The sequence below is a fragment of the Symphalangus syndactylus genome, chromosome 3 (genome assembly GCF_028878055.3).
Source record: "Symphalangus syndactylus isolate Jambi chromosome 3, NHGRI_mSymSyn1-v2.1_pri, whole genome shotgun sequence".
In the NCBI taxonomy this organism is placed as follows: domain Eukaryota; kingdom Metazoa; phylum Chordata; class Mammalia; order Primates; family Hylobatidae; genus Symphalangus; species Symphalangus syndactylus.
In genome coordinates this window covers 121,171,720-121,194,250 of record NC_072425.2, presented here as the reverse complement: position 1 = coordinate 121,194,250, position 22,531 = coordinate 121,171,720, and the positions used below count along the sequence as shown (strand labels likewise).

The 22,531-nt window shown below is 37.8% G+C and overlaps 1 protein-coding gene across 4 annotated transcripts in view; it reads left to right on the top strand.

The window, feature by feature from the left end:
- Positions 1-1,684: 1,684 nt before the first annotated feature.
- The window catches only part of PDGFD (platelet derived growth factor D), a 255,724-nt gene continuing 234,877 nt past the window's right edge, over positions 1,685-22,531 (top strand). Inside the window, exon 1 of one of the 4 annotated variants that reach the window (XM_055272933.2) lies at positions 1,685-2,254. In XM_055272933.2, the coding sequence (XP_055128908.1) occupies positions 2,131-2,254 (124 nt within the window). In that variant the 5' untranslated portion in view covers positions 1,685-2,130. The remainder of the gene's footprint in view (positions 2,255-22,531) is intronic. The other 3 variants (XM_055272934.2, XR_008656728.2, XR_010119695.1) reach the window with 3 other exon arrangements.

The following is a 22,531-nucleotide window of genomic DNA, read 5'->3' as shown; positions in this document are numbered from 1 at the left end:
AAAACTAATGCTTAATTAATACCTGTTAAATGAATAAATGATCCTTAGTGTCTCTCCCAGGGTTTCACTATATACTGAAACAATGTAATTAGATCTTTTTTCCAGGGGCTTTCAAACTTTTTTGATCATGCCCCAAAGAAATAACTATTATATTGTCGTGTTCGTGTATCTGAAACAAAATATTCATAAAACAATATTATCTTCAATAATAATTAAATTTCTAAACTATTGTATTCCAATCCATTTATTTAAACAATTATTCTGGTACTGAAGTTGATTTCATGGCCCACAAACCTAAATTTTGTAAAATACCATTTTAGGCCAAAAAGCCAACAGAGATGAAACATGTTGATCTTCGACTATGTTGAAGGGACACATGTACCCTCGTCCTTGTTGGATGGTATAATAACTTGACAAGGCTATCTTTTCCAGAACTTCCTGCCCTTCTCAGCCACTTAAGTTTCCTACGTATGGATATCACTTACCATACCCCAGACTTTCAGGAGCTGGAAGGCCTGAAAAAGACTGAAAATTTTCTCTGCTAGATCTCATCGGCGAGAAGTTGAGAAATTATATAAATTTGGATTTGGATTCAGCTACAAACAAAAATATGCTAAACATTTTTTCACATCATTCTCACCACAACCATACAAATTAAAAATTGCTACTCTTGCAAATAAAGAAACTGAGTCTCGAAAGATCAGATGATTTGCTCAAGGGGACAAAGCTAACGAGCAGCGAGTCTGGACTCACTTCTTTTCCAAATACAGTCCCCTCCCATGGGCAGACAGATGCACCATGTAAAACCAGAGGCAGCCCCTCTCAACTGCTGAGCTTCCGGACACAGAGTAGGGAGAATCCCAAAAGCCTCAACGTCCCATGCGTCTTCCTATGGACTGTGAAGGCAAGTGAGCACAGTGTTCTGCAACTTCTTCCCCTTGCTCAGTCTGTCCCTGCTCAACCCCACTCTGTCCTGTTGCCCTTTCCTGTGGAAGGGCTGGAGCTAGTGCATATAAAAACGCTAGTGAAGACTTCTTGCCCTTATTGTACACTGCAACACATGGCCCATCACGTCTACAGCCCTGTGTGATAGATGGTTCATCTTGCTGCACCCTAGAAAAGGCATTTTGGTGTCCAATACTCCCTGGTACCAGGATGCCCTGCCTCATCCTAGAGTTCGCGAAAGGTGAAAGCTACGCCATCCCTCCATCAGTCTCGATCTTCTCTCGGGCATTTTTGATAGGTGGAGGGACTCAAGAGTAGCTTTCTCTGGGTGATATACGTTTATTTTAATTTTATTCCCTGAAAAGGTACCCTTGAGTCACCCAAAGGTCACACTGATGGGAGCTCAAAGAAAAGCTCGGAATTAAGCTCCTTTGTGATTGTATTTTTTCACTATAAACAGTGAAATTTTAACTAAGTAGAGTCTCATTTTGGTTATTGTAAAATAAATGCTCCCAACTCCAGTCCCTGTCCCCACATCCCACCACCATCAAGGCGGAGAGCTGTGGCTTGTGGGTGGATGTGCCAGTCACCTCTGAAGAAGTGCTGGGATTCTACCCTCTCCTACTTCCTCATGGCGACTTTGTTTCCTGAGCCCTTACAGGTCCAACCAGGAGGGTAAAGCCCAGGGCGGTGGGAAGAGTCCCGGCCGGCGATTAAACTGGGCATGCTCAGTGGCAGAGCACGTGTAGGCCCGGCCTGGGAAACTGGGGAGCTGAGGTGCTCGCGCCGCCGCTCTGAGCCCGAGCGCGCGCCTCTCAGGCGCCGCGGCCGGAGCTGGAGAACGCTACTGCTCCGCTCGCCTGCCCCGCTAGATTCGGCGTTGCCCGCCCCCTGCAGCCTGTGCTGCAGCTGCCGGCCACCGGAGGGGGCGAACAACTAAACGTCAACCTGTTGTTTGTCCCGTCACCATTTATCAACTCAGCACCACAAGGAAGTGCGGCACCCACACGCGCTCGGAAAGTTCAGCATGCAGGAAGTCTGGGGTGAGCTCGGCAATTAGCACAGCGGCCCGGGCCAGCGCAGGGCGAGCGCAGGCGGCGAGAGCGCAGGGCGGCGCGGCGTCGGTCCCGGGAGCGGAACCCGGCTTTTTCTTGGAGCGACGCTGTCTCTAGTCGCTGATCCCAAATGCACCGGCTCATCTTTGTCTACACTCTAGTCTGCGCAAACTTTTGCAGCTGTCGGGACACTTCTGCAACTCCGCAGAGCGCATCCATCAAAGCTTTGCGCAACGCCAACCTCAGGCGAGATGGTAAGAGACGCATTTTATTTTTTAACTGAAAAAAATCATGTTTGCTATTGTTATTGTTCTTTCTCTGTTTTTCCCCTTTCTTTTTGAATCTTTAATGTGAATTCGGGCTGAATGTATTGTTTGGGGAGGGAGGTCTCCTGCCTGTCTCCAGTCCTGAGAGAGCTCCATTTCCGGAATGGGACTGAGAGGTGTGGGACGCGTGCTGATGGGGATAGGATAAGCCAGGTGGCTCATCTTGCTGCACCCTAGAGAAGTCATTTTGGTGTCCAAGCCTCTGGTACCAGGATGCGGTGCCTCATCCCGGAGTTGGCAAAAGTTGCAAGCTGCGCCGCCCCTTGGTCAGACTCAACCTTTCTTAGGCAATTTTGATAGGTGGAAGGACTCAAGAGTAGCTTTCCCTGGGTGATATACGTTTATTTAAATTTTATTTATATATTTATTTATTTTTACGAGGGAGAGGAGAAATCATGCGTTTCAGTCTAGCAGTTATATCTGGAACAGTGACAATTTATCTATATCTTATTTATTTGCGGGAAATGGCAGTGTGCAGCTTATTGCCCTTTAGGTCTCCTAAGTGACTTTCCTGTTGAAGTTCACCCTGACTCTAGAAGCTCAGAGTGTAGGAGACCAAGGCTTCTGGGGTTTCATCAGTACCACAAGGGCACCAGGCTTCTGCTGCTAGTTTCCTTGCAGAGGCGGCTTCCAATTATCTACAAGAAGCACAGCTCCAGAAACAGCTGTCCTAAGCAAGGTCCCAAGGCAGCTTGTTTGTTTTCCTTTACTCTAGAGGACACCTGGGTCACTCGTTCCAGAGACCCTAAGCTGAGTTTATTTACTTTCTGGGGCCTTCACCTAAATCCGAAGTTGATTTATCCTTCAAGTCCTAACTGTAGCTGATGTTCCCAGCAAATTTTAGCTGTTCTGCCATGTACCTGAACTGACCCATAGGCTTTTGGATTTTGTTTTTTCCTACATCAGTATCTTTCTCTGCTGCTTGCTTAAAGTACTAACACATCTCCCAAGGAGACCACCAAGCCATTGTTGATGGCTTCACAGTTTCAGCTGAGAGTATTTGACTGTCTTGGTAAATTCCTATTAGCCATCTTATCAGTTTCTTTCTTGGTATGTCCTTAATTTGGAATTTACTAAATAACTTTTGGACTTTGCAGGGAAACCAAAATTTCATTATGTTATCTGATGATGAGTAGACTATGGATATAAGTGTACTCCTCACCTGAAGTGGTGTAGATTTGTAGCAGGGGAAGCCACAGAGTCATCTTGCTTTTTCATAGTGTTTTTATGTAAAAGATTCCAGCCGTGCATTTTTGGTAACTCTCTGTCTTAGTTAAAAGCACATAATTTTTTTTTTTTTTTTTAACTACGCTTAAGGATTAGGCCCAACACCAAACTTCTGTGGTTTTTTGTCTTTACTCTTTAATGTTTCCACTAGGGACAGGTCTCCTAGTTGATCTTGTAGGTTTGTTATTAGTTGCACTTTATATGTCCTTTTAGCTACATAGAGTAAAATTCCATTTATAATTTGCATGACTTCATAGCCATAATTTGGTAATCCTCAGCCTCCCAAGTATCAGTTACAAGAAGTCAAGGACAGAAAATGAAAAGCATGTAACCATTTCCCATTAACCCAAGATTCTGACTAAACTAAGTTATGTAGCTCAGCAGAGTTTTATTTTTTTTGAAAGAGAATAATCTCATTTTAGTTTCCATTGTTAAAACTCTATACATCTTCATACATCTGTCCAGTCTATATGGGAAATGCTATGTTTCATGAAAACTTTAAAACCTACCCTGGATTTCTCATTTCTTCATATTTTAGTTAAAACTGTTTTGCAGTTACTTTAACAGTACACACACACACACACACACACACACACACTCTGATTAGTTCTGATTGCTCAATACTTTCCTCAATTTCAATGTCATCTTACAAACAAGACTAGGAAGGAGAAAAAGGTAGTTACACATTAGAATTTGTTTTATACAGAGTAAAAAATGTTAATATACATAATGGATTGTTTGGAAAATTTTCAAATGGCAGCTTTTTCCTAAATGAGCATGCATTCTTTAAGAGGGATAATATTGTCCCCAATGGGGTGCAATTAGATCTTAGAGAGTGAACACAATCTTAGATATTGCAACGGTCTGTGTTCCTTTGAAGGGCTAGCAGATATAAATAGATATACATTTCTGTGGTATTAGCATTCACAAGGAGGGAGAGGGGTCAGAAAAAAAGTCTAAAAAGAGTCTTTAAGGGATGGAGGTTGGCAATAGTGAAAAAATGGTTGAGAAACATTGGCAAAGAGTTTTGGTGAAAGAGTAAGAATAATGGGGCTATGAAAAATTCTAGACAACACTTGGAAAGTCTTAATGGTCGTAGCTGATAGAGATAAAGTAATAACTTATTAAATTAAAACCTTGTTCTGATTCCAGACATTGTCAACCTGCTCTCCCAAATTTTCCTAATGACTCATTGAAGACGACAATATTCTTGCTCATTTGACTATCAGATTAAGACATGATAAAAGCTTGAGGAGGACATGGACATGGAATATAATCAGGAGAAAAATAGAAAATGAAAGTTTCTGAACATTAATTTAGGGTCTTTAGAAGACCTGGCTCTCAGATTGCAAATGATAGGAAATCAAAACAAAAAATTAGAAGTGACCTTTGTATAGGAGTTTTAGAAACCATTACCTGATGATGGACATACTTGAAGGCTTTTCATTTGTTCCTGCTGGACTTGTTAGTTGCTGCTTAATGTTGGGATGAAGAAAGGAGCAAAAAAGCCAGGTGTCCTGTTCAGGGCATGAGGTGTGTTTTATCCTGTCCAGGCTAATACAGTAAAACCCCACAACTTCTTGATATACTATGCCTAATAGCTCCAGATGCCTGGAGTAGCTAAGAAATGATGTGGAAATACATAATGTTAGGGTTGCCAAATGATAGTCTCCTACCCATTATAAGAAGCTGATCTGCTGCTGTGTCCTGGCCTTCCAGAACTCTCCATCATAGGGTATTCTTGTTCTGAAGGCATATCTGCAGAGCCTTTCTACCTGTAGAATGGCTAAATGTGGCCCAATGAAGGAGGGTAGTTGAATTTGTTGCCTGTCTCCAGGAGAACGTGAGGCTCTATAAGAAAGATTAAACTATAATAATTTACAGTACTTAATAGAATGTTTACATTTCCTTATATCATATTTATTATTCTTGCTCAAACTGATTTACTTTTGATACCCATTTCTGCCTCTGGTCACAAAGAAAATCTTAATTTAGCAGTAGCATCTATGTATTCTAATTTTAGTGCCTACACAGTTGGTGCTTTTGTAATAATAACGGCCAAAACTAAGTGTTGCTCAGTGTGCAGATTAAGAAGTGTAAAGGTAGCAATTAGCTGACAATATTACTTGCTTATTTTAAAATCTAACTAGATGGAACTTCCTGCCTAGGGGCTTTAGAATACAGATGCAGTCTTCATTTTCTTGACCTTTTGTTGCATGTAGAAAGTACAGGTGTTGGTGGTAAACAATTCTGAAATTAGTTCTCTTTGGTTAGTATAATAGTATTGAATCATCTATTACATTATCATTATCTAGTGATAGGCCTGCAGTTTTAGTAATTGTGCTGTCTTGGATTTTAAAGTAGTGAAGCTTGTTTCTTAAGGTGGTTTCTATTGTCATCGCTGATGATAGCACATTGACTTCAGTGCAAAGATCAGAGCTTAAAGGGAAGGCAACACAGTAGAGAACAATGTCAATAAATTATTTTTAAAGAGTCTGAAAGCAAAGAATCCCGTCTGTGTATTTTTTGTTCAGCTCTAAGGATATTAAGGTCTATAATCTTGTAAAGCATAGTGGCGATTACATATTTTAAATGTAACATGGCATTGACTTGCCACCATGGATACTATCATTTTATAGAAACTCTTTTAAAGAGCAGAGTTTAGCCAGGTGTCTGTGTACTATGTAGTGGAGGATGCTACTAGGTTGTGAGTGACATTAATGACCATAATGAGTTTATTAAATGACGGTGATTTTTGCTACAGGATTTTCCCTTTCAGTGAATGAAAGCAAAACTGTATTGTTTGAGAACAAAAGAGTCAAACAACGGAGCCCAGCCCACAGAGTCACTGATCTCTAATAATAAGCATAGCTATTATTACTAGTAATGTAAACTAGTAATAAGCATAAGCTTGATGTGACGCAGGACTCTGAGCATATGTGGTCTCACAGCCCTATCGTTCTAAGAGTCTAGAAGGATATGCATATTTCTGTCTCTGTCCTTAAGAGCTGAGTCATAATGTAAATCATCTTCCTTCTGGAAATTACTCTTGAACTTTCTGTGTCGAAGTCAGATTAGTGTAAAAAGGCAGTTCTGGAACACCTTGATAAAATCCTTCCCTTTATTAAAATAGGAAAGTCTTTTAGATGGATGAACCAGGTGTAGAATGTGTCTACCTCATCTGTGCCATGCCATTCAGGGAATGCATTGATCTTCCTAAAAGGATTAAGATGACCTGAGAGTGAAGGTGAGTTAGTGTCTGAGCTACCTAGCCTCTTTCAAGGCTCTCTCTTTTCAGATCATTCTTTACTTGATCTTAACTGCCTTCTAAAGATGAAAGGTAGCAAATAGTTCTTTTTTTTTTTTTTTTTTTTTTGAGATGGAGTCTCCCTCTGTCACCCAGGCTAGAGTGCAGTGGCACGATCTTGGCTCCCTGCAACCTCTGCCTCCCAGGTTCAAGTGATTCTCCTGCCTCAGCCTCCCGAGTAGCTGGGACTACAGGCGCCTACCACCGCACCCGGCTAATTTTTGTAATTTTAGTGGAGACGGGGTTTCACCATCTCGGCCAGGCTGGTCTCGAACTCCTGACCTCGTGATCCACCCGCCTCGGTCTCCCAAAGTGCTGGGATTACAGGCTTGAGCCACCGCACCCTGCCAAATAGTTCTTTATCATAAGTTCTATTACTAACCCCTGCTATAACTATTATTCATGTATTCAATGAAGGCTGAAGTGCAGTGGCGAGATCTTGGCTAACTGAAAGCTCCACCTCCCAGTTCACGCCAGTCTCCTTCCTGAGCCTCCCAAGTAGCTGGGACCACAGGCGCCTGCCACCACGCCTGGTTAATTTTTTTGTATTTTTAGTAGAGACGGGGTTTCACCGTGTTAGCCAGGATGGTCTTGATCTCCTGACCTCATGATCCGCCGGCCTCTGTCTCCCAACGTGCTGGGATTACAGGCGCGAGCCAGCGTGCCCGGCCTTCAGTGATTATTTCTAACATCCCTAATGCCTCCTGTATATTGTGCTAGGTAACTGAGCATCTGGCACAGTATGAATGAAACACACATGGTTCCTGACCTCTTGGAATGTATTGCCTAGTGGACAATATAGACAATTGTCAGTTCCATTGTATTGTACATATCTTTCAGATGCATTCTGGAGAGTACCAAGATTCTCCAGAAGTGCCTTGGAGGTCAGTGCACAGCTACCAAGGAGGCTGAACACGTGTAGCTTCAGCTTCTCCACCCCTTCTTCAACAGAATAGCTCCACATGTATTATCACACTTCTTCTTCACATATGTGTGTTCATTGTAAGAGTTTTACTTGAGAAAATGTATTTTGCAATTTAAGTGTGAAGTTCTAAAGAGTGTGATATGTGCTTTAATGAAGGAAATGCATTGAGAGATAGGAATACACAAAGAGGACCTAATATAGACTTGAGGAATTGGGAAAGGCTTCCTGGAGGAAGTGGTGTCTGAACTGAGGCTGAAGTGTGTGCTGCTTTGCCTGTAAAAGTAAGGCAAACATGATTTGAAGACTTATGTGTTAGGACTCTTTTAAGAGAGTGTGATTTTATTATTTAGTTTTAACTGACAAATAAAGATTGTATAAATTTATCCTGTAGAGCATATTGTTTTGAAATATCTATGCAGTATCCAATGACTGAATCAAGCTAATGACCATATGCATTACCTCATATATTTATCATATTTTTGTGATAACACTTAACACTTAAAGTCTGCTTCCTTATCAATTTTCAAGAAGACAATACATTGTGGTTATTATAGTAATCATATTGTATATATTAGGATTCTTGGTTTTTAAAATGTTAAAATCCAGCATGCCTTCTCTGGACTGAAGGAGTTCAGGGATGATTGCTGGGTGGAAGCGTGAACAGGGGTTGACCGTGCTGCCTTGGTTCTGGACAAGTCATTTCAGACATTGGGTGCAGTGAGAGGGAGGAGGGGGAGAGAACAGCCCTTGCCAAGATTTCCAGGTGAGAATATAGGAAAACAAGTGTCCACCAGTGAAAGGCATGGGGAGTAATGTTAGGGAGCTTGGCCATTATCCTAAGAGCCGTGGTAAGGCATTGAAAGGTGTAATTTAGACAGAGACATGGCCCGTTCTGTGTTTGACTGCTGGGTAGAGTGTTCCTGAATAGTCTGCCAGGCCGAGGTTGTGATCAGGGCCAGTCTTCCTATATCCCTGCTGCCTGTGGGACATGAATACAGATGGAATCACTTCATTTTTAATATGACAGTGGGGGACATGAATGACTTTCTTAAACCCAAATCCCCAAATCCTTGGTGCCCTCACGATATCCCTGAGGTCCTCTTGCCCTGGTTGTCGCTCTGCAGCTCAGCACAGCAGATATTATTTTGTAACTGTATCTGAGGTCTCAATAAGGTAATGTGAATTATGCAGGTAATCTGTCTAGTGTTTGACAACACTTTAAGTTTTTTCAAATAGCTACATTTCAGAATTAATGCAATTTAAAAGGGAGCATTTTTACACTTCTATGTGAGGGATGGTTTCAGCAAAAAGCTACAGGGGGTAATATATAATACTACAGCAAAAAGGAAAGAATCCAAGACCAAAGGTGCAGCAGAAATGTTCTGCCTCCTCATACAGTATTTCAGAACCAAATATAAATCAAAACTAAAGGAGGAAGCCCACAGGACAGCAAAGGGCCCAAGTGCACATACAGGAAGAAATAGTTTCTTCTGATGAGCCTTTTATCCAGAGCAAGAATAAAGCATGCTTTGTTTCTTATAACTGTTGATAATGCACATAATAATATGTCTTTTCCTTCATCTTCCCTCTGGTATGCTGACATCTCTGTATTAGCTTTAATATTGACAGATTAATACTATGTGTTTTTTTGATTTGTGGGGTGTGCAGTTTAGTGGTTTTTATATAATTAGGAGGTGGAGAGGTCTGTGGAAGCATCATAGCCCAGGCATGGGAGCTGTCTTTCATTATGAGAAGTCATCTTTTCTCAGATTTTAGATTTTTTCCTTGAGCACTTTTTTGTAGAGTGTGTTCATGAAGACAGTTTTGGATGCAGTGCCTTGTCTATAAAAGTAAGCCAAACACGATTTGAAGCCGTATATGTTAGGATTCATTTTTAAAATTTTATTTTATTTTATCTATTTTTTGAGACAGAGTCTTGCTGTAGCTCCCAAGCTGGAGTGCAGTGGCATAATCAAGGCTTACTGCAGCTTCAACCTCCTGGGCTCATGCAATCCCACCACCTCAGCCTTCCACAAGTAGCTGAGACCACAGGCACATGCCACCATGCCTGGTCATGTCTTATTATTAATTTATTTTTAATTGACAAATAAAAATTGTATATATACATCATGTACAACATGTTTTGAAATATGTATACAGTGTTGACTAAATCAAACTGATTAACATGCATTACCTCCACATACTTACCTTTTTTGTGTGATGATAACACTTAAAATCTAGTCTTTTAGCAATTTTCAAGAATATAGTACATTGTTATTAACTACAGTCCCCATGTTGTATATATTAGGATGCTGAATATTTAAGATTTGAAATGTAGCATGCCTTCTTTGGACTGAAGAGCTCAGAGATGTTGCTGGGTGTGAGATGTGAAGTGGGGGTTGAACGTGCTATGTTGGTTCTGAAAAAGTCTTTTCAGACCCAATCTGAGAAGATGCTGACAAGTCCTGCATTTCATTGAAACATTTAATATGCAACGTAGCAACCACCTGCTTTTACAAAATGTAGCTGTTTAGCAGACTCAGCTATGGAAAATGCAACCAAATGAACTAACAAATATGCAACAAATCCACTTAAAAACTAAAATCAGTGTCACAGAATGTGTAAATGAGTTCATAAGGATCATGTGGTAGACACTAGAAGCCCATTTGTCTTTAGTTTCCATATAATTACATCACCCTGGTTTTTGTGGTTCTCATATCCACAGCAGAAGAGGAGCAGGGTATTAGAATAGATAATAGAACTGGTTTGAGTTATTCACACTATTAGCACTGAGAAATGACAGCTATTAGTTTTCCTGCCTCCTCTTTTATTTCCAGGTCTTGAAAAGCATTCATAAGACCTAAGCAAGCGCAGCTGGCTGAGGCTTCTTATTAAATAAGGCGAAAATAGTTCCAATCTGTCTCCGTATGTTGCTGGGGAATAACTATATTATAGCCCAGTAAAGTTGTTGATTTTAAAAATAATGACCTTGAGCCATAAAGGAAAGTTCAGATTGTATGTCTGATAGGTTTACCAGGTTAATAAACTGTAAAGGGTATTGCCTTAAGTATGTATGTATTTCAACCAGAAATTGACAGCATTTACTACAGAAACCTTGAAGAAAATAATGGTTGTAGCATGGATGACAATAAACTATTATTATCATTCTTCTACTGATAACTAATAGATTTGTGTTAGTCAAGAGGGAGGTGAACAGGGATTTTATTGGCGCTTTGGATTAGACTCTGTTGGGTTCAGAATCCTTAATAACTTGAATGAAAACATAGAAAACACATCTATCAAACTTGCATATTTTCACTGCAAAGAATAGTTAATAGCTTGGAGCAGATGCAGAGATTGGCAGACTTTTTTTGGAAAGGGCCAAATAGTAAATATTGTAGGCTTTTCAGGCCATATGGTCTCTGTTACAACTACTCAACTCTGCCATTATAGCACAAAAGCAGCCATAGAAATTGCAAAGTTAGACTCTGTTCTGGTCAGTCTGTGTCTGAATATGTTGTGCTCTAGGTACCTCTTTTTTGCACAATTCCACCTTTTTAGAATTCCTTTAACCTAATTCCGTAGAGTTTACTACTCTTCTATCTTTAAACTTTTCCTTCTTATCGGCTCCATTCCCTCAGCCAACAGGTATGTTCTAGTTTCTTTGCACTGTCCCACAATACGCAGAAGTTGTTTTATTGTTTCTCTTCACTTTACCATCGTATATACACTTTCTCAGTCTCACCACGACTCAATGTCTCTTCCTCCTCTCCTCCCCTGGACCCATTGTGATTTGAAATCATTCCCCGCTGCTCCACGGAAACGCTCTGGGTGAAGTCACTGTGATTTATTGTTTCTTCAGGGATTGGTCCTTCTCTTCTTGAAGAATTCTCTTCCTTTGCTTTGACGCTGCCCCTCCTTTGTCTTAACTACTCCTAAATGACAAATTTGAAATGGTGATAGAAATAAAGCCAAAACTATCGCAGGACACATTTTAGGTTATTTGGAGAAGCAATATTAGGGAAAGCCTTAAAAAGCACGTTTTGTGTTTTACTCTTTCTCTGTTACCATGATGAATGATGAAGAAAGAAGGAAAAATTTTAGAATGTAGTGGGGTATGGTGTTAATAGGAAAAGAAAGAACATTCAAAGATAAAACCAATGTCATATTGTACCCTATCAATTTATACAACTATTAACATTTTTGAGGATAAAACATATTTTTAAAATAAAAGGGTATTTATCACTATAAAGTATGACATTGAACACATACAAAGGTTTGTTTCCCTTATATTGTTGGATACCCTTTGTTTATTGTTTCCTCGACTGTCTCCTTGGCTGGGTCTTCCTGTCTGCCCTATAAATACTGGCACATTTTCGAGGGTTCAGACCTCAGATTTCTCTTCTCACTTTTCTCACTGCTCCTCTCTGGAGGATTGATCTTTATCTAGTGTCAGTTGCTACTTGTGTGCAAATGACCCCCAAAAATATATTTTTAGCTTCTACCTTGTTACTGAGCCTTACCTGTCTTTTTATTTTGCTATTTGAGGTATACAATGAGTAATCACAGTGGTAATTAAACTCTCCAACTCAATAAATAATCATGTGAAGTAATTAGTTTGTAAAATGTTGGGTTATTCATCCAATGGTGAATTTCTTAATCATATTAATCCTTTTTGTTGTTGTTCTTCCAGACACATTACAATTGTTTTTGAATGAACTTTTGAGTGAATGTAAAGATCTTATATCACATTTTAGATAGAGGAATTGCACCACTCTATGTAGCCTTCCCTGACTCCCAACCCTCCTCAGTTAAATTTTGCCACTCCTTTATTTATCCCGTATTTCTATCATAAGCCCTACAATGTTACTCATTTATTTACATATCTGACATCTGCAGATATAGATTTACTAACTGTATTCAATACAGCTGAACATCCTCACTGTCCATTTCGTTGGCTGGCACATTGGAGAAGCTCAATGAGGTTTGATGAATCTGTAAATCATCCAGTCAGTGTCCTTTTTAATGACAGATCTTTAGGCCACATGAGCCCTCTCACTGTCAGATTTTAAGCAAATGAGAGAGAGAGTGTTTAAATTCAGAATCTGGAGTGGCTGTCAGGTTTCTGCTTTAATTGTGTGGGTGGTTGCTGTATTGTTGAACAAGATAGGAAGTAACACAGGAAGAGCAGATGAGAGAAGGTCATAAAGATAGAAAATTAATTTGTGAACACTTTAAGCTTTAGGAGCTTGTGCAACATTGATGTGGAGAAACCTAGAGGCAGGAAGGTAAGAGAGAAACATATTTGCCTGAAATGCATGCACAGTGAACATGAAGTAAATGACTATATATTATAAAGTTTTTAAAATAATCAACATTTATGATTATGGGTGCATGATAATAATGTCTGATATTTCCTAAGTGCTTTTAACATGGTTAAGTGCTTTAATATCTATTATGAACAGTGGTGTGAGTGAAGAATTGGTTATATGTTTCCAAAAAACTTTGTTGAGGACCCCAAATTACATATACTTTTAGACTGCCACCTTGCACATAGCATATTTTGGGTTAATTTTGGACAATTATCAGTGAAATGTGGAAAATTTTCAATTGTCTTTGAAAAAGCCAAACCAAAAACAAAAACAAAAAACACTAACCAGATAACACTGACTAGAATGAATCCTTTTTGTCATATCTTTCCAATATTAGTATTTGAGTACATTTACATAAAATTCCTCCTACTTAATAAAAGGGTTCAAAAAAGAGGTAAAAATAAATTAAGGATGAGGAAACAAGTCTTAGAGTCAGTCTAGAAGATAGATTATAGAACACTAACAAAAAATTAATGCATCTTCGGTTTATAAATTTATAGAGAAATATGTTTACACTATATGTTATTTTACTGATGATAAAATAAGAATTGCTATTGAACAGGATATAAAAGTACATTTGCTGTAATAACAGAAATTTCATCAACAAAATTTCTAAATATATAATTAAAGGATTTGTAAACATTTGTTAATTAAAAAACAAGCTAGAATGAAGTGAGAGCAACTTGGAATTTAGTTTAAGTACAGTGTATGTTGGGATTATTTAAATACATCAGGAAGAACCACTGTGGCCTTATAGTTTTTATTCTTTAGTTTACTACTTTTCACCAAACCCAACTACAAAAAACATAACCACTTGTTGAGCAGAGACTACATGCAGTGCTCTGGATGAGGCACCATGGAGCAGAAACAGTCAAACCTAAGACACAGTCTCTGCTCTGTTAAAACTTAACTTTGGCTGAAGAGAAAAAATACGTATGTGAATAAACATAGGGCAAGGGAATGCCATGTGAGTGCCACCGTTATGTGACCTGGGATTTTTTTTTTTTTTTTAAGATTCTCAATTTCGAGATTCCGTCTTGATGATCAAACTATAGGCATAAATTATCTATCCTAATATTTGGTTCAATAGGAAAAAATCTGTATTGGTTGAGTTGCTGTTGAGCACAATATTATTTGAAAATGCAAGGCCAACCCCCTTATAATTGAGTTATTAAAACTTGAGCAGAAAAGCAACTTTTAATTTTAGGACCAGAAGTCTTACTTTCTTGATTTTTTCTTTTGTGCGTTCGAATTTTAGGATACATATTTCTGAACATAAAAGCAAATTCGTAGACTCAGTTACCAACCCAGTATGACTTAACTTTTTAATATGTGATGTGCGTATAATCATTTGACCACTGGATGGCAGTACACAAAGACAACTTTGAGCATGATGTATTATTTTCCCTCTCTCTTTGTTGGGAATGTAAATTAAACTAACGAAGTCTCGTATTTTCCACATACATTTTTTGAAAAATCTAAGAACAGTAAGAACCTATCATTAATATACAACAATTCTATTCTGTATTATATCAATAAATTTTAAATATACTTAAAATATGTTGAAATAATTCAGATAACTGTTTTACTGCTTTGTACTATTTACGCATCCAGCTTGCATGCATGTGTAATGTTCATGAAAATCCAATTTAGAAATATTGATTGATTTAAAATAATTTTTTGAACAAAATATGGATACAAGACCAGTTAGTTGGCCACTCTGACTTGCAGGAAGTTCCTAAAGATAAGAAAGAAGGAAAAGAAAAAAAGAAAGAAAAGAAAGGGAGAGTAAGAGGAGAAGAGAGAGAGCTTTCTATCAATGTGGTAAACAAAAATCAATGATGGGTGTGCAACAGCTACATCATTGCTGCACATATAAAAATTGGGTTGTATTCATCCAACTTTAATAAAAATTGCAAAATGTTATATATAATGATCATTTTTAATTAATGCTTCAGATTAGAAAATCATGTGTTGGGGTTTGTCCTATGGCTGAATAATGACCCCAATGGTATCATGTCCTAATCCTGGAACCTTTAAATGTTACTTTATATGCAAGAGACTTTGCAGATATGATTTACTTAAGGATCTTGAGATGAGAGATTTTCCTGAATTATCTGGATAGGCCCTAAATGCTGTCACAAGTCTCCTTCTAAGAGAGATGCCGAGGGAGATTTGACAAAGGCAGAAGAGATGGCTATGTGACCACAGAGGCAGAGATTTGAGTAATGCATCCACAGGCCAAGGAATGCCAGCAGCAAACAGGAGCTGGAAGAGGAAAGGCATGGGCTTTTCCCCGGAGCCTCCAGAGAGAGTATGGCCCTGCCAACACCTTAATTTGGGGCCATTGAAATTGATTTCAGAATTCCAGTCTCTAGAACTGTAAGAGAATAAATGTGTGTTGTTTTAAGCCAGTAAATTTGATGCAATTTGTTGTAGCCACTACAGGAAACTAATACAGGGTCTTTGATATAGATAAAGAATAGTTGAACTGCATATTTTGTTCGGCCCAGTTTCCCAACCATTATAAAGTTCATTGGCCAGTAAATCTACATTGACAGTTTAATGGTGCATTTAAATCTCAGCTTCTGACAATTTCTTAGACAAGCCTCACTTCTGCCCTAATTCCATATCAGAAAGATTGAAATTTTTGGCTTGAAATCTTATGGACTTTTCAGATAAGATTAAATTGAGGATGATAAGGGCAGTTTCCTATTTCATTATATTATAAAATGATTCTTTAAAATGTTCATTAACCTCATGTGTCATTTATTCATTTGTTGGCTCATATGTTTATTCATTTTTAATTTCATAAAATTTTGTTGCAAGTCCACTGTGTATCTGCTTCTATACAAGGTTCTGAGGTCAAAGTGTTGAAAGTGATGTGATAATTACATGATGATAGTTACCATTCACAGAGCACTTACTAGTCTCAGCATTACATTAGATATGTTGATGTAATATGATATATGTAAGTACAATGACCATAGTATATATTAAGTGATGGGAACAGAAGATATATACAGCAGGTCCTAGAATAAAGTCATTTCTTCACCATCATTTCATTGTAACATTGATGAGAAAAAAAAAATCAATTTCCGGCCAGGGCGACTGTCTAGTGTAAAGTTTATGGGTTTTCTCTGGATACTCCGATTTCCTTGATTTCCTTCCATGTGCCACAGGTGTACCCGTTAGGTGAATTGGTGCATCTACATGGTCCCAGTCTGAGTCAGTGTGGGTGTGTGTGAGTGTGCTGGCGGATGGGATGGCATCCTGTCCAGGGCTGGGTCCTGCCTTGTGCCCTGAGCTACTGGAATATACTCTGGCCACCTGAGACCCTGAACTGGAATAAATGGGTTGAAAATGGGATGAATAAATGAATATAAATTATCGTAAAATGTAAATTCATCAAGTATAAGATAATCATACAAGTGCACTACAACAGACAGAGCAGTGGGAAAGCATTCCTTCATTCCATGATCCTGCCATATTTGTTCTTGTTTGTGTTTGAGCTGTGTGATGGTAGGGGCTGCTCCTTCCAATATTAGCTTTGCAAACATTTATTCCTTGACTTAAGCCACCACCACTACCACTGCCACCATTCACTGATTCGCCAAACTTGGGTATATAGTTATCTCACTTTTTTTTATTCATTTTCTTCTTGAATGTATGTATAGCTCACATTTATTTCAGTGTTGAATATTAGAACTCTTTTGGTCTTTATTTAGAAGTTTGGTGGTGTTTTTGTGACCAGAATTATGCCACAGGAATTTAATTCTTGTTTATACCAACTAACCTGTGATAAAGTTGGTTTCTCTATACATCCTTTCAATTATAGTTGCAATTTCCAATAGCCTATAGATGACATTAAGTGAGAACTTACTGTACCTAGATGAGGTATTTGCAAATTTTAAAATTACTGGAAATTTGGAGTTTAGGACAGACTCAGAGAATTCTAGGTGAATTTCTGAGCCCAAGGTTCTTAGCTGAAATTGAACCAAACTCTTGCCACTTTAAACCATCATTGTCCAAAAGACATGTAATATAAGCCAATGTTATTTAAAGATTTTTAGTAACCACATAAAAAAGTAAAAATAAATACATGAAGTTATTTTGGTACATATACACCATGGAAGGCTATGGAGCCATAAAAAAACAAGATCATGTCCTTTGCAGAGACATGGGTAAAGCTGGAGACCATTATCCTTAGCAAATAGCAAACTAACAGAAACAGAAAACCAAATACAACATGTTCTTACTTATAAGTGGAAGCTAAGTGATGAGAACACATGGACACGTAGTGGGGAACAACACACACTGGGGCCTTTCAGTGGATGAAGGGTGGGAGGAGGGAGAGGATCAGGAAAAATAAATAATGGGTACAAGGTTTAATACCTAGGTAATGAAATAATCTGTACAACAAACCCCATGACACAAGTTTATCTATGTAACAAACCTGAACTTGTATCCCTGAACTTAAAATAAAAGTTTAAAACGTAATAATATATTTTATATAACTCAATATATATGTAAATATTTAAATGTTTCATTTTTTATTGCAATTTCTTTTAAATTTTTGTTATACTAAATCTTCAAAATCTTATATGAATTTTATACTTACTACATCCTATTTCAGAGTAGTCACATTTCAAAGCTTTGATAGCCACATGCGGCTAGTTGTTGCCAGTTTCGATAGTATAGCTCTAGGACATTAAGATCATTTATTTGGAACAACGCATATTATCATTGGTCTATTCCCAACATAAAAATTAATTTATGAGAGCTATTTTTGTATCTCATCATTTCAGTGTGTTGAAATCGACTGAGTCACTTTTAAAGGAGATGAATAACTCAGCATGGGCAAGTTTTATGTGTTTTATATTTTATTATTATATCAACACTGGTACAGTTGATGTTGCTAGTTATTTTCACGTATTCTGTTAAAAAAAAACTTACAGTCATCTAATAAACTAACAGTAAACCATGCTACTCAGTTTTTATGCCAGGTGCAACATTTCTGATATTTGAAAAGTTTCTAATAAAAACAGCAGCTGGCACTTCATTTCTCTGCCATGAATGGGAAAAACTGTGTTTAACCAGCATTGATAATTCTTTTCATTTTTGAGTTAATTTGAATTAGGCAATGATAATGTTCTCATTTATCACTTGACCATTTTTAAAAATTACTCTTTCTGACTGATTTTAAAAGATTTGTGAATAAGAGAACCCTGCCATATGTTTGGAGGATTTAACCTATTATTTGTATTTGTAATCTATATTTGATAGAGATTTTGTATCAGATCTGTATTTTTTATAATTTGTATTTGTATTATTTTGTATAATCTGTGTTTGATACAGATTTTTACTATGTCACCCATATCTCCTTGGAGTTAGTGGCCTTAGATTTGGAGCCATTGGACAGCATATATTTGGAGCATGACTTTTTAGGACAATAAAATATTATGAAAACTCCTTTTGCATTAAAAAATTTCAGACCTGCCACTGGCTATGTGTCCTAGAATGTAAATGTGATTAATAAAAAATAGTATAGCAATATAAATCATTCTTACTTTTGTTAAATGAGTATCTCTACCAAGCTATTGGTTGGATCATTGTTGACATGACCATTAATTTGCATATAATTTGATCAAGAAACTATATTCTGTCAAGTAAAATGGCTTGTAAGGGTATCCTATGTTTCCTTGCCTGACTTTAGAAATACCTTATTGGATTGTGTTCCCATGACAGGCTCATATATAATGATGCCCTGTAAAACTTTCATTCCTGCAAAATTTATTTCTTCTATTTGTGGAGCACTCGACCTAAGTTGTCCATTTTGATATCTTATCCTGTGAAAAATCATAGCACAGTGTACTTAGTTTTCAAAACAAGCACACAAGATTGGAAAGGCTTGTTCTAAGCAAGAAACAACTTCACAAGATCAGAATCTCTTCAACAACCTTATATGTGTCAAGTCACAGTGTGACTCTGGTGTTATTGAAAACATTTTATTCAGAGGGCACTTTTCATTTTTCAACAAAGAAGTGGTTTTTAAAACTTTTTTTTTTTTTAGTATGCCCCGGTGCCTGGTGTGTACCAATCTCACTTATTTCTACCTGAAATTATATCATTTATTTTCATTTGTTTGTGTTCTGTCTTCCTTCAAGAATGTAAGCTCTGTAAGGATAAAGATTTTGTCTGTTTTATTCCCTACTGTATCCTTTTTTATGTCTCTTTTATTCCCCTCTGGCTCCTGGAATAGTACTTGATATATAGAGGTACTCAGTAAATATTTGCAGAATGATTGAATGAACTCCAGCCAACTACAGTTCAGATGAAGCTCCAACTCATAGCAGGAGGAAAATGTCTGGGTAACAGATGGGGACTAACTTTGATGCTAATGAGGCTTAACACTTCAGGCCCATCCCCTTGATTGGCCCCTTTCAAGGTCCTGTTACCTAATTTTATATGCATAACTTGATGTTCTTTATCTTAAAGAGGGCATTCCACATCATACAAGTGTTAGACTACAAAAATCTGGATCATTCCCTGGAATTGAGATCCCTATCTTGACATCTGAGGTTTGCTCTGAAGAAATGTGGAAACAAGTGAAACTATCAGATGAAAAATTTAGTGCAGCAGGAGCTCCAGTACCCTAAGAGCAGGATTAACCACATTCTCTAGTCTAATATGAAACATCCTGACTGATGTCCGTGGCAATTGTGATGCTTTTGTGTTACTTCCCTGGAACACACTTATGTTCCCAAGGTGTGTTGTATTTGTTCCCAAACATATGTCTTCCAGTCCTACATGTTAATGTAATTACATAATTTAATTAAATGTTGTGTGACACAGCAAAACATGAATACAGAAAAAGAGTTGTGTCTGTTAATAGTTAATTCGGTGTTTGTCAAAACTTTAATGGTGAGTGCTCAAAAATAAAGTTGTGGAGTTTATTAGTCTGCTTGGTCTGCCACACCAAAATGCCACAGACTGAATGTCTTAAATAACAGACTTTATTTCTCATAGTCCTGGAGGCTGGAAAGTTCAAAGTCAAGGTGGTGGCAGATTTGATTTCTGGTGAGACTTCTCTTCCTGGCTGATAGATGGTCGCCATCTTACTGTGTCCTCACATGTTCTTTCCTCCTTGCGTATGTGGAAGGAAAGAGATCTCTGGTATATCTTCATCTTCTTAAAAGAACACCTGTCCTATACTATTAGAGGCCTATCCCTGTGACCTCATTTAGCCTTAATTATATCTCTGAAGGCCCTATTTCTAAATACAAGCACACTTGGGGATCAGGACTTCAACAGACACATTTTGGGAAGACACTTCAGTTCATTACAGTTTGATATAAGTGAGACAACTGAACTATTTCACAAAGAATGAAAATAAAATAAGTCTAAAAAGCCTGAAGAACTCCCTATATAAATTGCTTCACATGTATCTTTAAGGTTTTCTCTACTTTCAAGAAAGATAAATTGGAAATTATAGATAAATTATGGATGTAACTTATGCAAGAATGATTACAAAATTTTATCAGTATGAGACATACTTAAAGACTCTTGAAGTTCATCAGAAATTGGCTATATAAATGAATATTTACATGTGTTAAACTTAAATAAAAATCTAAAACCCTACATTTTAACTGGCGTTTTAATCAATCCAGTACTGTTTCAACTATGTCACATAATAGGCTTTCAAATGTGTGTAAGTAAACAAATAATGTATTAAAGAGATGCATGTATTGCACAACGTAACATAGCATTCAGTTTATACCAACACTGGTTAATGACATTCATTAATTTGAAAAGAAAATCTAGCCTGATGACAGACATATGGAATAATGATTAAGGGTAACAAGACTTCAGCTGAAATCCAGCCCCTACCACTTGCTAGCTATGTATTTGTAGGGATTACTCAACCCCTCTCAGTACTCAGAGATTAAATGACAATAACAATAACACCACGTATTATAAAGTGAATGTGAAAATTAAATAGTTATTTAGCACAGTACCAGGGAAATGGCACTGAATACATGGTAAGGCAAACAGGGTATTTTCACTTTTCCACATTTTTTCAGAGTATACTTTAAATAGTAAAAGTTGTATCTTACTATAAGTGGTAGTAACACCTGTGTCTACAATATGTTAATACAGTGATTTCACTAAATTTTAGCTCTGGAAGGCTTCTTAGAGTAGGTTAGGCCATCTTGTTGCTTTATGGTTGATAAAACCATGGCAGAGAAAGGTGCAGTAACTTCCCTAAAGTCATACAGTGGATCAGTGGCAGGGTCAGGATTTAAATAAAAATTTCTGATCTATCATCTGCTGCTTTTTCTAAAGTATTGCAGATACCTCCTGTCTATTTTTAGGTAAGACAATTGCCAACTTCAGTAAGATTGGTGATAAAGAGTTAAAATGGCTTCATCAACATTGAATTGATTGTATCATAAATCTGCTTGCTTTTTCTCTGCTAAGTTGTGTTCAGTTTGGCCTTTTTTTTTTTTTTCCCGTGACGGAGTTTTGCTCTTATTGCCCAGGCTAAAATGCAGTGGCGCGATCTCAGCTCACTGCAACCTCTGCCTCCTGGGTTCAAGCGATTCTCCTCCCTCAGCCTCCCGAGTAGCTGGGATTACAGGCACATGCCACTGCGCCTGGCTAATTTTTGTATTTTTAGTAAGACGGGGTTTCACCATGTTGGCCAAGCTAGTCTCTAACTCCTAACCTCAAGTGACCCACCCGCTTCGGCCTCTGGACTTTTTAAATGGTAAATATAATGGCTGTAATTGTTTCAGCATTTGGAATAAAAAATGTTGATAAGAATTGAGATTCTGAGGTTTTTCTTTTTCTTGTTGTTGCTTTTTATTTTATTTATAGTCTTAACCTCCAGTGTTCCACTTGCTGGAGTACCTTCAAGTCACAGTTGTAGATCAAGCAAGTTTTCAGCCTGTTCACTGGAGGTTTGACTTTTTAGCAATCTGCTGCCCATAAAAACATGAATCTAAATAAACTTGGAAGCCAAGATGAGATGACATCCATTCCTGACTTGCCAATCAAAGCTTTCTTTGATGTCTAAAAGCAATATGTATGCAAATAACAAACCAGTTTTAAGAAAAAGGATAGAAATTTAAGCTGCCTTAAATAATCTTAACTGCGTTTGAAAAGTAGACAAATTGGTTTTATAATGTAACCAAGGAAAAGAGACGTAAATCCTTTCCTGGTTTTTAAGCAGTGCTTTGGAAGTGAGTTTCGCTTAATTCATCTGTATTTTACTGAATACTTACTATATGCCAGGCACTTTAGCAGCCAGACGTATACTAGTAAAAGGCATGATTCTCCACCCTAATGTAGCCATTTGGTCCAGAGACTCT